The sequence below is a fragment of the Arachis ipaensis genome, chromosome B02 (assembly GCF_000816755.2).
Source record: "Arachis ipaensis cultivar K30076 chromosome B02, Araip1.1, whole genome shotgun sequence".
Taxonomy (NCBI): domain Eukaryota; kingdom Viridiplantae; phylum Streptophyta; class Magnoliopsida; order Fabales; family Fabaceae; genus Arachis; species Arachis ipaensis.
In genome coordinates, this window is record NC_029786.2 from 53,138,188 (window position 1) to 53,152,557 (window position 14,370).

General features: G+C 35.2%; 2 protein-coding genes across 2 annotated transcripts in view; one reads left to right on the forward strand and one right to left on the reverse strand.

The window, feature by feature from the left end:
* Positions 1,017 to 14,370, forward strand: part of LOC107625298 — a 30,091-nt gene continuing 16,737 nt past the window's right edge. The window contains exon 1 of the mRNA XM_016327904.2: positions 1,017 to 1,030. The gene's annotated coding sequence lies outside the window, so the exon portion shown is untranslated. The remainder of the gene's footprint in view (positions 1,031 to 14,370) is intronic.
* On the reverse strand, positions 1,277 to 1,732 carry LOC107627245 (extensin-like). Its single transcript, XM_016330098.1, has one exon. The coding sequence runs from the start codon at positions 1,730 to 1,732 to the stop codon at positions 1,277 to 1,279; it is 456 nt and encodes a 151-aa protein (XP_016185584.1).

The window sequence follows — 14,370 nt, forward strand, 5'->3', positions numbered from 1 at the left end:
ACCAGCATGTATCCTGGTTCGGTTGCCTTGTGCTATGCAACCTACATCCAGTCTCCTCTACAACTATGGAAGAATTTCACTATAGTTAATAGTATTACATACACCAATTTTACAGGATTGACCCAATCCTTTCACACTCAAGTTCTAACCTAACTTGATATTGGCTATGTTAATACCTAACTATTCCTCTTAGTGCTAACCCAACTAAGAAAGGGATACCTTACAGGTACAAGATACAAGACACTTAACCAACCTAAAGAAATCAGAAAATAACTCTAGGCTTTTCTCTCAAGTGTTTCACTTAGCCTTTTTTCACTCATGGCTTTTTCTTAAGCTTTTTCACAATGCCTTTTCTCTCAAGAAATTACAGAAAGATAAACTTAGAAAAGTACATTACAATCAGTAAAACATGAAGGAGATTGACTTCATCAGCAGCCTCTTTGCTATGTGCAAAACCAGATTCGCAAACCTCAGATGCAGTTCTTCAGTATTGGCCGAATGCTTCTTTGAAAGAAAGCATTATCCAAGTAGAGGAACTTCTTAACAGAACACTGTTCTCACACTCTGGTTTTCTCTCCTTAGTTTCTGAATGAACAGCAAACCTCTTTTATCTCCTTGCATGTTGCTTGGTTCTTCTTCCAAGGTCAACACCTTGAGCCTTGAGCTTCACCAACTGACAGATTTACTTTTTCTCCTTAATCCCCAGAGTAGAAACTTTCCTTCTGACTTCCTCATCTTGACCGAAAGCCATAAAACAGTAACCATAGAAATCTTCTCATGGTCAACTTGATCTTAGCCATTGAGAAACTATGAACCACTTTGAGGAATTAAGATGTGGTTGACAATTCGGTGCAACTGAGTACGTTCATATCCTAGGACTTTGTGAGTGGGTGTGATGCCATCAATTAAGGAAACATGTTCACAAATGTGAGCCAAAACATCATGGTAAGAGATACCAACTCTATCATCCCACTTTACAGATGTATAAGCACACGGCCCAACATCAGTGTACTTCAAAGAGTCACTGATAGTTTCATTATTCAAAATAATGTCTCTGTCCTTAACATAAGAATGCACACTTCCTTCATGGTAAGTCATGTTTACATAAAATTCTTTGACTAACTGAGGATATACAGGTTTTTTGATTTTGAAAAGGTGATTCCAGTCTAAAAATTCCAAATTTTCAACAAAAGGAAAACCTTTCTTTTTCAAATCAGGTAAATCTGCAAGAAAGGAGGGACATAGAGTACGATACTGAATAACTCCCTCATAAAAATCATGGTTCATGGCAGATTTGAAACGATGGGGGGTTATAGTCTGAGTGAGATGTCATGTAGTGTGATTTGTGAGCAAAAGGATCAATGTTTGGTTCTCTAACAGATTTGAGAGGACGATGAGAGTTACCTCTTTGTGAGCAGACAGGAACAGACCTTGACTTAGGTTTTGCTGTCTCAGCAACAGGTTCTTCAACAGCAGGACGCTTACCCTTGGATGAGCCAGGTTTCGAAGAGCTTGGTTTGGATGGCGTTGCCTTAGGTGGTGGCGTCGGCTTGGCAGGGGCAGGGTATCGTGGTGTAGTTTTGGTTCGCGCCATGGGAGCAGTGCGAGGAGGAGAGGTTGGAGGAGATGGTGAAGGTGTGAAGGTTCGGTCTTGGGAGCGAGTGGAGGGCTTGGATGGAAGTTTATACACCTTTTCACGAGGAGGCTTGTGTGCTATGGTTTTCTTCCTCATTTGGTGGTTATTTGGTTTAAGAAGAAAAAGAGTAATGAGGGTAGTGGTGAGAACCGAAGGGATAGAGAAGGAGTTATGGAGGGAAGAGAGGGAGTGTTGGTAACCGTACCCAAAAGAAAATTTCCAAAACCATGCAACTGCATCACCATTTGAAAAGACTTGAAAAAACATGATCTCATAAAAGAAAGATTTGATTTGATTTTCAAAATAAGGAAATTAATTTTAAATTTTGAAAGTCAACAAAATTAAAATGAAACCCTTTTTGGATCAAAACAAAAATAAAATAGCTTGAAAAACTTTTTGGGCCAAAAAAAATTTTTAAATAAAACTTAAGCACACAAATCATCAAAAAATCAAGTAAACAATAATGTAACATTCATATTGGGCCCAAATGAGGTTTGGATTTTAGTGAAACATTTAGGACTACCCAAATCTGATTTGAGGTTAGTCCAGATCAATTTTTTACTTAAAGTAAGCCCAATACGCGCTGACTTGAAGGAAATGTTCATCACCTACCCAGAATTGTCTCATACATGTTTATGAGACAAAAAGCTCCAGCAAATACATCAGCATTTTTCAAATAAAGAATCATAACTCAGAATTTCTAGACAAGTCCTAAGCATGCAGAATCTATCCTCAGCTAATGGTTTTGTAAAAATGTCTGCTAATTCCTCCTCAGATTTAACAAATTGAATGCAAATATCCCCTTTTTGGACATGTTCTCTTATTGAGTGAAATTTCACTTCAATATGCTTAGTCCTAGAGTGCAAGACTGGATTTTTAGAAATATTAATGGCACTCATATTATCACACATCAAGGGAATATTTTCAGCATTTAATTTGTAATCAGCAAGCTGGGTTTTTAACCATAAAAGCTGAGAACAACAAGAAGAAGGAGCTATATACTCAGCCTCTGCAGTGGATAGGGCCACTGTTGGTTGCTTCTTACTTGACCATACATTTAAGAACTTTCCAAGGAAACAACATAAGCATGAAGTGCTCCTTCTATCAACTCTATCACCAGCAAAATCTGCATCACAATAACCAACTGCAGAAAAATCATCAATCTTAGGATACCAAAGACCAAAATTGGATGTGCCATGAACATATCTAATGATCCTCTTAACTGCAGAAAGATGTGACTCTTTTGGTTTGGATTGGAACCTAGAACACAATCCAACACTTTGCACAATATTGGGCCTAGAGGAAGTTAAGTACATAAGAGAACCAATCATTCCTCTATACCTAGTCTCATCAACATCTTTCTCAGTTTCTCCCTTATCTAATTTAGAACTAGGATGCGTGGGAGTTCCCATGGGTTTGGCATTTTTCATACCAAATTTCTTAACTAATTCCTTGGCATACTTTTCTTGATGAATGAAAATACCTTTTTCAGTTTGTTTAATTTGCAGCCCAAGGAAGAAATTAAGTTCACCCATCATACTCATGTCAAATTCACTTGTCATGAGTTTTCCAAATTCAGAACACAGGGATTCATTGGCTGATCCAAAAATAATGTCATCAATATATATTTGGACTAGAATAAAAGAATCATTAGAGTTCTTGATAAATAGAGTTGTGTCAGTGGTGCCTCTTTGAAAACTATTTTTCAAAAGAAAAGAGCTAAGTCTCTCATACCAAGCTCTAGGAGCTTGTCTTAAACCATAGAGAGCTTTAGATAATTTGAAAATATGATTAGAATGCTCTTTATTTTAAAAACCAGGAGCCTGCTCCACATACACTTCTCTATCTATTATTCCATTCAAAAATGCACATTTCACATCCATTTGATATAATTTAAAACCACAATATGTAGCATAAGCTAAGAGAAGTCTTATGGCTTCCATTCGGGCAACAGGGGCAAAGGATTCATCAAAGTCTATTCCTTCTTCTTGGTCATATCCTTGTGCCACTAGCCTTGCCTTGTTTCTTGCAATGTTACTATCTTCTCCCAACTTGTTCCGAAAAATCCACTTGGTGCCGGTCACTTTCTTTCCACTTGGCCTTGGAACCAAAGTCCATACTTGGTTCTTTTCAAACTCAAGAAGCTCATCCTCTATAGCGTTAACCCAAGAAGGGTCACTAAGTGCTTCCTTGACGTTTTGAGGCTCTATTTGTGAAAGAAGGGCAATGTTTGATCCTTCATTTGCCTTTCTAGTGGAAGACCTTGTTTGCACTCCATGAGATACGTCCCCAATGACAAATTTCTCAGGATAATTCTTCAAGAATCTCCATTCACGAGGTCTGGTGGACTTGGAGGCAGATTCAGTCACCAAGGGATTCTGAACGCTGCTGGCTACAGGATTTCCTTCAGATTCATGAGACAAAATGGAATTGTCTCTTGAATTTTCAGCATTAGCAGTTTCTGGTTCATCTTGTCCAGAATTTTCTTTTTCATGATTTTGAGCAACTTCATCTTCCTTTTGAGCTTGATTTCCTGCATCACAATCTTCCAAATTGCTTTGTACCAAGTTAGTATCACAAAATATAACATGTATGGACTCTTGATGAATGGATTTTTGATGGTTTAGAATTTCACAAATGAAATCTCGTTGCAAGTATAGTTTCTAAACCAATCACTAATCCTTTCATACAAAAAGTTGTTTGTCACTAAAACAAACCCCTAAAATTTATAAACCGAAGTATTCAAACCTCGGGTCGTTCTCCCTAGGAATTACAATAAAGTGTCTTGTCATTTATTCAATGGAAACTAACTAAATGCAATCTACCTATATGCAACTATCTAAATGAATGCAAGTGCTGGGTCAAAATAAATCAATTCCCAAGAAACATATATGCTCAAGGGCTAAGGACTAGCAAGCCTAATCCACAATTGAATTGAGTCATTAAATATTTTTACAAACTTGCATGAAAATTATGATCATAAGTGAAAACATGTAATTGAGCATCAAACCCTCACCGGTAGTGTTTGCACTCTATTTACTCAAGTGTTTAGGGTTGATTCTCTCAATTCTCTCCTAATCATGCTTTATAAGATTTGTTTTTCTTCTAACAATCAACAAATATTTCATGCATGCATACACATATCATGAGGTCTTTTCTTTAGGTTGTAATGGGGTTAGGGTCAAGGTAGGATGCATATTTGGTCAAGTGAGCTTGAAATTTGAATCTTTGATAAACTTAAACTTCCCACCTAACCTATGACATCCTATACAATTAAGTTCTAATCTAACTACCCATTTTTCACCTTTTTACATACTCATGCATTTTCTTTTCATTTCACAACACTTGTGCATTGATCTTTATTGGACTTTACTTTGGGGCGTTTTGTCCCCTTTTTATTTCTTTCTTTTTTTTTCTTTTTCTTTCTTTTTCTATTTTTTTTTCTTTTCCATATTGTTTTTCTTTTTATTTTCTTTTTTCCTTTTGTTTTTCTCATTTTTTTCTTTTTATATACAAGAACCCCAATGCATAAGGTTTTACATTTGATCAATACATGAGTATGTACCCAATTCCCAATATTTCCAACAAAAATACAAAACTACCCTTTTATTCACCCAATGTCCCAAGGTTCCCACGCTTGAATGATACACACACTCTAGCCTAAGCTAATCAAAGATCCAAATAAGGACATTTATTGTTTTTCGCTTTAAGGCTTGTAATGTGCTAAATTAAGAACAAGTGGATTAATCGTAGGCTCAAATTTGGCTAACAATGGAAGATAAAAGGTAGGCTATTTGGGTAAGTGAGCTAAATGAAATGATGGCCTCAATCATATAAATGCATGAATACACAAAATAAATGGGCTCCCAATGTTGATCCTCATGTGTTCCCGGATCCCATATTTTGTCTTCACACCCATCTCCAAGTTGATTATCATCAATCCATTTGGGTGGCATGACCTTAGAATTCTCAATAAAGTGACCAAACATTCTCCTAGACCCAAACAATCTAGCTCTATACCAAACCGTGCAATTAAGCTTTGAACATGCAACCATAATGAGCCTAGAATAATGTTTCCAACCACTAGCCATTTCCTTTTTGCTTTTAAAGCCACAAATATGTCTAAGTTGACCATCCGTCTCAAGCAAACCATATTCAAGGGGAATGATAAAGCTTGAGTGTAAGGAATTTACCCACTTGAATGAAAGAATGGATGGTGGTGGCTTGGGGAGAGGTATCTCCAATGTGCTAGCAAGCTTTACTCCCTTGTTTGCTTCCTTGTCAATCTCCACCTCTTCATAAACTTCTTCACTTTCAATCCTTTGTTCATCAATTTCATCTAACTCTTCCTCATCACTCAAATCATAAATGGGAGGTTGAGAGAAATCTACCTCCACATTGCTTTCTATCTCATTGGGAGAAGGTTCTTCAAATTGGGATTGATCATATGCATATGGCTCTTCCCACCTTTGATTGTCCCATCCTTGATACACATCTCCATTATAGTCCTCATCACCTACAACATAGTTGTAATCACACTCATAGCCAAAATGAGAATTCATAATGGAAAGAGAAAACAAAAATCAAAAGATAATGGAAAATAAGAGAAATAAAATTCTACAACTAGCAAATAAAGCAAAAAGCAAGATATTCACACTATTCACATATGTACAATAACCAATAACATAACACCATTGCGATTCCCTGGCAACGGCGCCATTTTGATGAATGGATTTTTGATGGTTTAGAATTTCACAAATGAAATCTTGTTGCAAGTATAGTTTCTAAACCAATCACTAATCCTTTCATACAAAAAGTTGTTTGTCACTAGTACAAACCCCTAAAATTTATAAACCGAAGTATTCAAACCTCGGGTCGTTCTCCCTAGGAATTACAATAAAGTGCCTTGTTATTGGTCATGAGTTATATTCTCTTTTCAATGAAGCATTGTTCATATGAGTGACCAACTTTCTTGCAATTAACACAATGATTCTCTGATGTGTGTCGCTGAAATTTAGGTGAGTTAAATTGCTTGAAATGATTAAAGTGTTGAAATTTTCTGGTTTTTGGAGGAGATGCATTTCTTTTGACAAATTGATTTTTGTTAAAGTTATTCCTCTTTGCAAAAGCATTTTCACTAGAATTTCTTTGAACATTTTTACCTTTCGAATATGAGGTTTTGTTGTAAAATGGTGATTTCTTGAAAACAGCCTCATTTTTTGAAATGTAACCCAAACCTGGCCGGTTTGAACTCGGATCAATTCTTGGTGAAGGCTCAGTTTCACTTGTGTATACTTCATCAAATTTTTCTTCAAAAGTTGAAACATATCCAATACCCGATTTGTTTGGTATGAATTTGGTATTTGATGAAGAAGCCACAAATTTTATAGAGGAAGTATTAGAAACTGCATCTTCCTTGACTATGTAGCCTAAATCATATTTTTCAAACAATGGTCTTTGACTTGCAAGTAATTTGTCCAAGTTACTAGAACATTGAGCAAATTTTTCTAAGTCACCATTCAGCCTTTTAATCATATCATTTAATCTTTCATTTTCAGCAATTAACTCATGAGAAGGATCCACAATGTGCTTTCCTTTTAATTTTTCAAGTTCAGATTTTAGAAATATATTTTCTTCAATGATGTCCAAAGCACATTCAGTTTCCTTCACTTTTTCTTTTAAAAAATCATTTTCAGCTCTTAACACATCTCTTTCAGATCTGCATTCATTGTATTTATCAAGCAGTTTTGATGTGTTTAAAGTGAGATCATCAATAATAGCATGCAAGTCCTCAATGGTCAAATCATAATAGTTTATCTCATCAAGATTGTTGTTTCCAGCCATGAAGCAGTCTTTGTCATCTCTTTCAGATTCTTCTTCTTCATTTGAGTCATTCTCAAGATCCTCCCAAGCTGCCATGAGTACTCTCTTCCTTTTCTTCTTTCTTTTGTCCTCCTTTTTGAGCTTTGGACAGTTTAGTTTGAAGTGTCCAGCCTCCTTGCAATGATGACACGTCACCTTGTTCAAGTCGATCTTATGCTCCTTTGAACTTGAACCTTTGTATTTGCCCTTGTTCTTCATCATCCTTCTAAATCTCCTAGCAAAAAACAAAAGCTCGTCATCTGAAATACCATCACTAGACTCACTCTCTTTCAGTTCTATTTGTGACTTGAGGGCTATTCCCTTTTTCTTTGAGTCTGTGTTTGTGTGTGTGGCTTCATAAGCAAGGATTTTTCCTCTCAGCTCATCATAGGTTATGGGACTTATGTTGTTACTCTCGGTTAGGACAGTGGCAGTGTTTTCCCATTCTTTTGTGAGGCTTCTAAGGAGTTTTCTCACCAAGGTTTGTTCTGTATAGTTTGTACCCATAGCATTAAGGTTGTTGATTATGATTGAGAATCTCTCAAATGCTTCATCAATGCTTTCTCCATCCTTCATGCTAAACATCTCGTACTCTTTTCGCAGCATATCAATCCTCGTTTCTTTTACTTGTTTGGTGCCTTGGTGTGTAACCTGGAGTTTTTCCCAGATTTTTTGGCTGTCTTGCATCTAGACACCTTCCGGTACTCTTCAAAGCTGATAGCACAGTGAAGAAGGTTGATTGCTTTGGCATTCAGCTCTATCTTCTTCTTATCATCTTCATTCCATTCAGCTTCTTCTTTTGGAGTCACCACTCCATCAGCACTTGTCTTTGTTGGGATCTATGGACCGCTCACAACAATCTTCCATATGTTGTAGTCAATGGATTGGATGAAAATCCTTATCCTTTCTTTCTAGTAGGAGTAGTTCTTCCCGTTGAAGAAAGGTGGCCGGTTGTTTGACTGGCCTTCAGTGAGGGTGTAGGCAACTATAGTTGTACCCAAGTTATTCGCCATTGGATCTTTGCTCCAAGCGGTTAAGCTTGATTCTTGAGACCTTAGCTCCTGATACCAATTGAAGGTTGTGGTAGGCTTAGAGAAGGGGGGTTGAATCTATGCCTTCCTTTTAGTTGCTGTTATTACCCTTTTAAAACAAACTTTCAATTCAGGTTCTATTTGAACTCAGCAGCGGAAATTTATGAGACAATTTATTTTTGTCTCATGAATATCAGAAAACAGAACTCAGCAGAGAAGAGAAAAGCTAACACCAGCATGTATCCTGGTTCGGTTGCCTTGTGCTATGCAACCTACATCCAGTCTCCTCCACAACTATGGAAGAATTTCACTATAGTTAACAGTATTACATACACCAATTTCACAGGATTGACCCAATCCTTTCACACTCAAGTTCTAACCTAACTTGATATTGGCTATGTTAATACCTAACTATTCCTCTTAGTGCTAACCCAACTACGAAATGGATAACTTACAGGTACAAGATACAAGACACTTAACCAACCTAAAGAAATCAGAAAATAACTCTAGACTTTTCTCTCAAGTGTTTCACTCAGCCTTTTTTCACTCATGGCTTTTTCTTAAGCTCTCTCACAATGCCTTTTCTCTCAAGAAATTACAGAAAGATAAACTTAGAAAAGTACATTACAATCAGTAAGACATAAAGGAGATTGACTTCATCAGCAGCCTCTTTGCTATGTGCAAAACCAGATTCGCAAACCTCAGATGCAGTTCTTCAGTATTGGCCGAATGCTTCTTTGAAAGAAAGCATTATCCAAGTAGAGGAACTTCTTAACAGAACACTGTTCTCACACTCTGGTTTTCTCTCCTTAGTTTCTGAATGAACAGCAAACCTCTTTTATCTCCTTGCATGTTGCTTGGTTCTTCTTCCAAGGTCAACACCTTGAGCCTTGAGCTTCACCAACCGACAGATTCACTTTTTCTCCTTAATTCCCAGAGTAGAAACTTTCCTTCTGACTTCCTCATCTTGACCGAAAGCCATAAAACAGTAACCATAGAAATCTTCTCATGGTCAACTTGATCTTAGCCCTTGAAAACCAACTTGGTCCCCAAGTCTTGTTTAAGACCATAGATACACAGCAGAGAAGAACAGAAATCCTCTTACCTTTGTATCCCATTTCGGATAGAGCAGAGAGTTGGGAAGAAGAGATGAAGCGGAGTTGCATGTATGAGGAAATGATTTACCTATAACCTAAGCTTGATTTGGTTTGGATTTTCTGATTTAGATTTTTGTGTTTCAAGCTTAATCCTTCTCTCTCTTGCTTCTTTGGTGACTAGCTTGGTGAAGAAGCTCTCTCTCTTTCTCTTTCTTACTTTTCTGAAGTTCTAATTTGACTTGGTCAGAGAGGAGAGGAACGTTGCACATTGAAAGAGTGAAGACTTCAATCTTACAAGAGAAGCTTTGTGGGATGGATACGAGCTTGGATTGGATTTCCATTAAGCAACCCGTTTTGATTTCTTTGGCTTTGTTTCTTTTGGACTTCTGATTTTTGCTTTCAGCCCACCAACCTTGCTGATTGCTTTTCATTCCATTTGGGCTATGAAATTTTTACCTACAATAATAAATAATTAGTAATAAGTAAATATAATTAATCAACACTAATTATTTACTTTGCCCAAAAATAATGTTTGTCATCACTGATTAATTTAGTTAATTTCTTAACTCAACAAGTATAAATATTTTTATTTAGGTTTAATTACTCTGTTGGTCCCTATAGTTTCGCAAAATTTTCAATTAGGTCCCTATACTTTTTTTCCTTTCAATTGGGTCCCTATAGGTTAATTTTTTTTTTCAATTTAGTCCCTACCGTCATAAAACTGTTTGAAATAACAGAATATTCCATCAAAAAATCGAATATTCTCATAATTTAGTTAAAAAACCTAATTAAAAACATCTCTATTTTTTTGAAATACCAAAAAATACCCTTTATATTTTGTCCCCAAAATCAGAGAACCCCTAAGTTATTCTCCTAAGTTCCCAATTGGATTTCTCCTCCGTCGCACTCTACTGCCGTCTTCCATGGCGTTGCCGTCGTCCGTCGCTGGAAGGTCGTCGTCCCTCTGCGTCGCCCACGGGTGCTGTGTTCTGCTCCGCTCGTCCGCCTTGCCTATTGCATCCCCTCGTCTCGCCTTGCCACCGCACCTCGGGTGCCTTGTCTCGAGTTGCCGCTCCTCGACTCCGTTTTGCTGTCTGGACTGGTTCTGCAACAACAGGTGATGATTGAATTTTGTTTTGATTTTTCAACTGTTGGATCGGAGGAGATGAAGGGACCAGGTGGCATGTGGGAAGGAAACCAGTTAGATGGCTTTCATTTGTTTGAATTGCAAAGATTGGGTGTAGAATGAACATGTGGGTTTCTGTCAGCGTTTTGGGTAATAATTCTTCTCAATAATGTCTTCCTCCCACTACACTTAGAACGGGAGGAATGTTATGCTTAAAACAACTAGTAGTCAAATGGCATCCTCTCCCGATTCTAATGCTTCAGGTACAATGTTGAGAAATCTTGATTGTTAAATACCTCTAATTTTGCTTATGCTTATTTTTGGTTGCTGCTTGTATGTAATTTGACTTTATTTGATTAGGTAACTAGCATTCTGAATGACAAGGAGAACCAATTGATCTAGTTGTGAAGCTTAATTTGCTAAAATTAGTTTTGATTGTGTTAAAAAATTTTGATTATGAGTTCTGATTATGTATTTTATCTGTAATTAATTGATTATGTTAGAAATAAGAAAAGAGGTGAGATTGGAGATAAGGTGTTTGATTAAATGCCTTTGAGAGAGTTGAATTGATTATGAGTTCTGATTATATATTTTATCTATTATTAATTGATTATGAGTTTAATTGATCATTGTCATAGAGGCATACAGGACTCTCAGAGATCGTGGTCCCTATCCTGCTGCCCAGGTCGTGAGATATGAAGCTCATCTTTAGGATAATAGCTACAGAAGGGGACATCCACTACTACCAACTTTCCTGTAATTTACTCTATGTAACTTGATGCTTCACTTCAATCAATTAATTCTATATATAATTCTGTATCTATCACTGTTTTTACAGATCAGCAACTATGAAAAGGAATTGGATGAAATGAAACACATGACAGGACAAGAATTTGTAGCCGCCATAAATGTAGTGTGTTACACTATTATCCCCTGCATTATGGTTGTGGATACATTGGTTGGGTAGTATTTTTGTGAAAGCATTTACTATATGTGAACGGTAAATAATGTCATTGGTGGATCCGGATAGAAATAGATTGCATTATTGAATTATGCATGTGTTGCTAGAACATGATTATAATTTATGAATTTAAAAATGTTCTTTTAATTTAAGAATATTTCTGACCCAAAGTGTACCGGGCCATGGCATAAGTCTTATTTTAGAATTTTTGTGTGCTGTAAGAATTTATAGAAAATTTTGTGTTTAAATAATTTGGAATTGCAGCCATTATCCCTGCTTGTGTCAGTTCTTCAAACTTCAGTAATTCATGATGATGCAAAGGATGAGGGATAATATAGATCTAGGCTAATTATGTATATTCCTGGGTTGTTTATGTGCAGCATGCCCGGTATGTTACCTTCTTGTGGAAGAAGCTATTGAACTGATGCCAAAGTCACCCACACCTTCACCAGTTCTTAAGAATTTAACTTATATCTATGAGGAAAATATAAGTAGATTTGGAGAATTCGGTTGCTCAGACTTTCGTGGATATCCTACTTTGAAGCAAAGGAATGAGTCTTTTGATATACAAGAATCAATGAGTGTGCACTGCAGGTATGTTTTTACCCTTTGTTCAATATCCCTGACTTATATCTATAACACTCAGGAATGTTCTTTTTAGTTATAATAATTAAACTTCTATTTATTGCAACTATGTTTAAATTAAACTAATATAATCCAGGCAATTTTGTTTTCTAAACTTCTGTTTACTGCAACTCTATTTTCTACAATTCTATTTTGCACAATTGGTTTTTACAATTCTATTTTTAGCTAATTTGTTTGCTGTAATTTTTTATTTGCTGCACTTGGTATAATTCAATCCAATAGAAGATTAAGATAATTATTCTTTTTCTTGTTGCACTTTGTTCAAATCATAATTATTTTTTTATATAATTATGCAGGATAATTTTAGAGATGTAAATGAAGATTGAGATATTTATCATGATGGTTTATTGACAAAGATGGAGTTTTGGAAATTGAAAACATATGGTTGATTAATGATGTCTTTTACTAAAAGATACCTTTATAGGATATAATATTTTGGTTTTTTGTAGTTTATTAGTAGTAAACTCTAAGTGGTCTCGTGCATATTTTAACGAGTAGGTTTACTTTAGTGTGAGATGTATGAATACTCAAAATTATGATCATTCCAATACTTAAGGTTCATTATATAAATATATTTTGTTTAAGAATAATTTTTATTATTTAAAGATTATTGTATGATATTATAATGTTGTAGAATCATTGAATAGGGATTATAGAAATATCTTTCATTGAATATTTATAGTTTTATCGAATTTTCAATTAGGTCCCTATACTTTTTTTCTTTTCAATTGGGTCCCTAAGGGTATACAAGTAATTTCACAATTCACTAACATTTTTTTGACGTTTAACGTTAATAAGGACTAAATTGAAAAAAAAATTAACGTATAAGGACCCAATTGAAAGGAAAAAAAGTATAAAGACCTAATTGAAAATTTCGCGAAACTATAGGAACTAACAGAGTAATTAAACTTTTTATTTATTTGTGTTTTATTGTATTTTATCAATATTATAAAATATTATAATTTTATAAATTATTTATCTAATACATATATAATGTTTAAATGTAAATTTTATTATAATAATGTATTAAAACTATTAAAACTAAATTTATATTAATAATTATTAATAATAATAGAATTAAGGATAATATTGTAAATATACCAAAGATAACATTTTTCTTCTTATTTTTTTACTTTTAATGGATGAAAAATTTTTTTTGTGAGACCATACTAAAATTTTCTTTTTTTTTTGTTTTTTTTGGTATCCAAACAAAAAAAAATTTTTTTTTCACTCATTTTTTTTCCACTACTTTTTTTTTCTCTAATTTTTCCTTAAACCAAAGATAGTATTAATAAAAACAAGTTATCCAGCTCTATGCCTCTATCACAACAAAACCTATGCTATGGGTGGAGATCTGTTTCGTTGCTACAGTGCTAGCAGCGAACGGGCTGTAACTTTTTTCTTCAATTATGTAGCTTCCGACTGTATTATATAGTATCTGACTGTAAAATAAAAAAATAATATCTAAAACGATAAAAAAAATTTGAATTTTAACTAAAAACATAAATATGATTTTTTTTATTTATTAAAAGAAAGCATTATTTGTGCACTATCCCATTAATTAAAGTAGCGAGAATCTGGTTAGAATTAATGAAAACCTGAAGGGCAATGACGTAACTTCTCACGAAAAAATGAACGTTTCATGGCGATAATATGTGTGTTTCTCCCGTCTGTCTGACACTGACAATAGGTGCCGCTTGTCAATTTAAACGAATTTCCTAATATACCCTCAGTCTTTTCAGTTATTCCGACCTGAAGCTTAAAAGTATGCCCCGCAGTCCCTCACTCTCCGATGATAATAATAATATTGTGTAGTAGTAGCAGAAGATTGAATAATGGTAATGGTCCCTGGTTGGTGTTGGAATCCAAAGAAGAAGAACACCACAAACTTGGATCCTGTCTCATACACAAAACCCAAAACCCAAAGTGTTCCTTCTTCTCATCACTTTCACTTTCTTCCTCAAGTTTACTCAGATAACTGTTTTTTTTTTTTTTGAAAAGCTTGAAGCTTG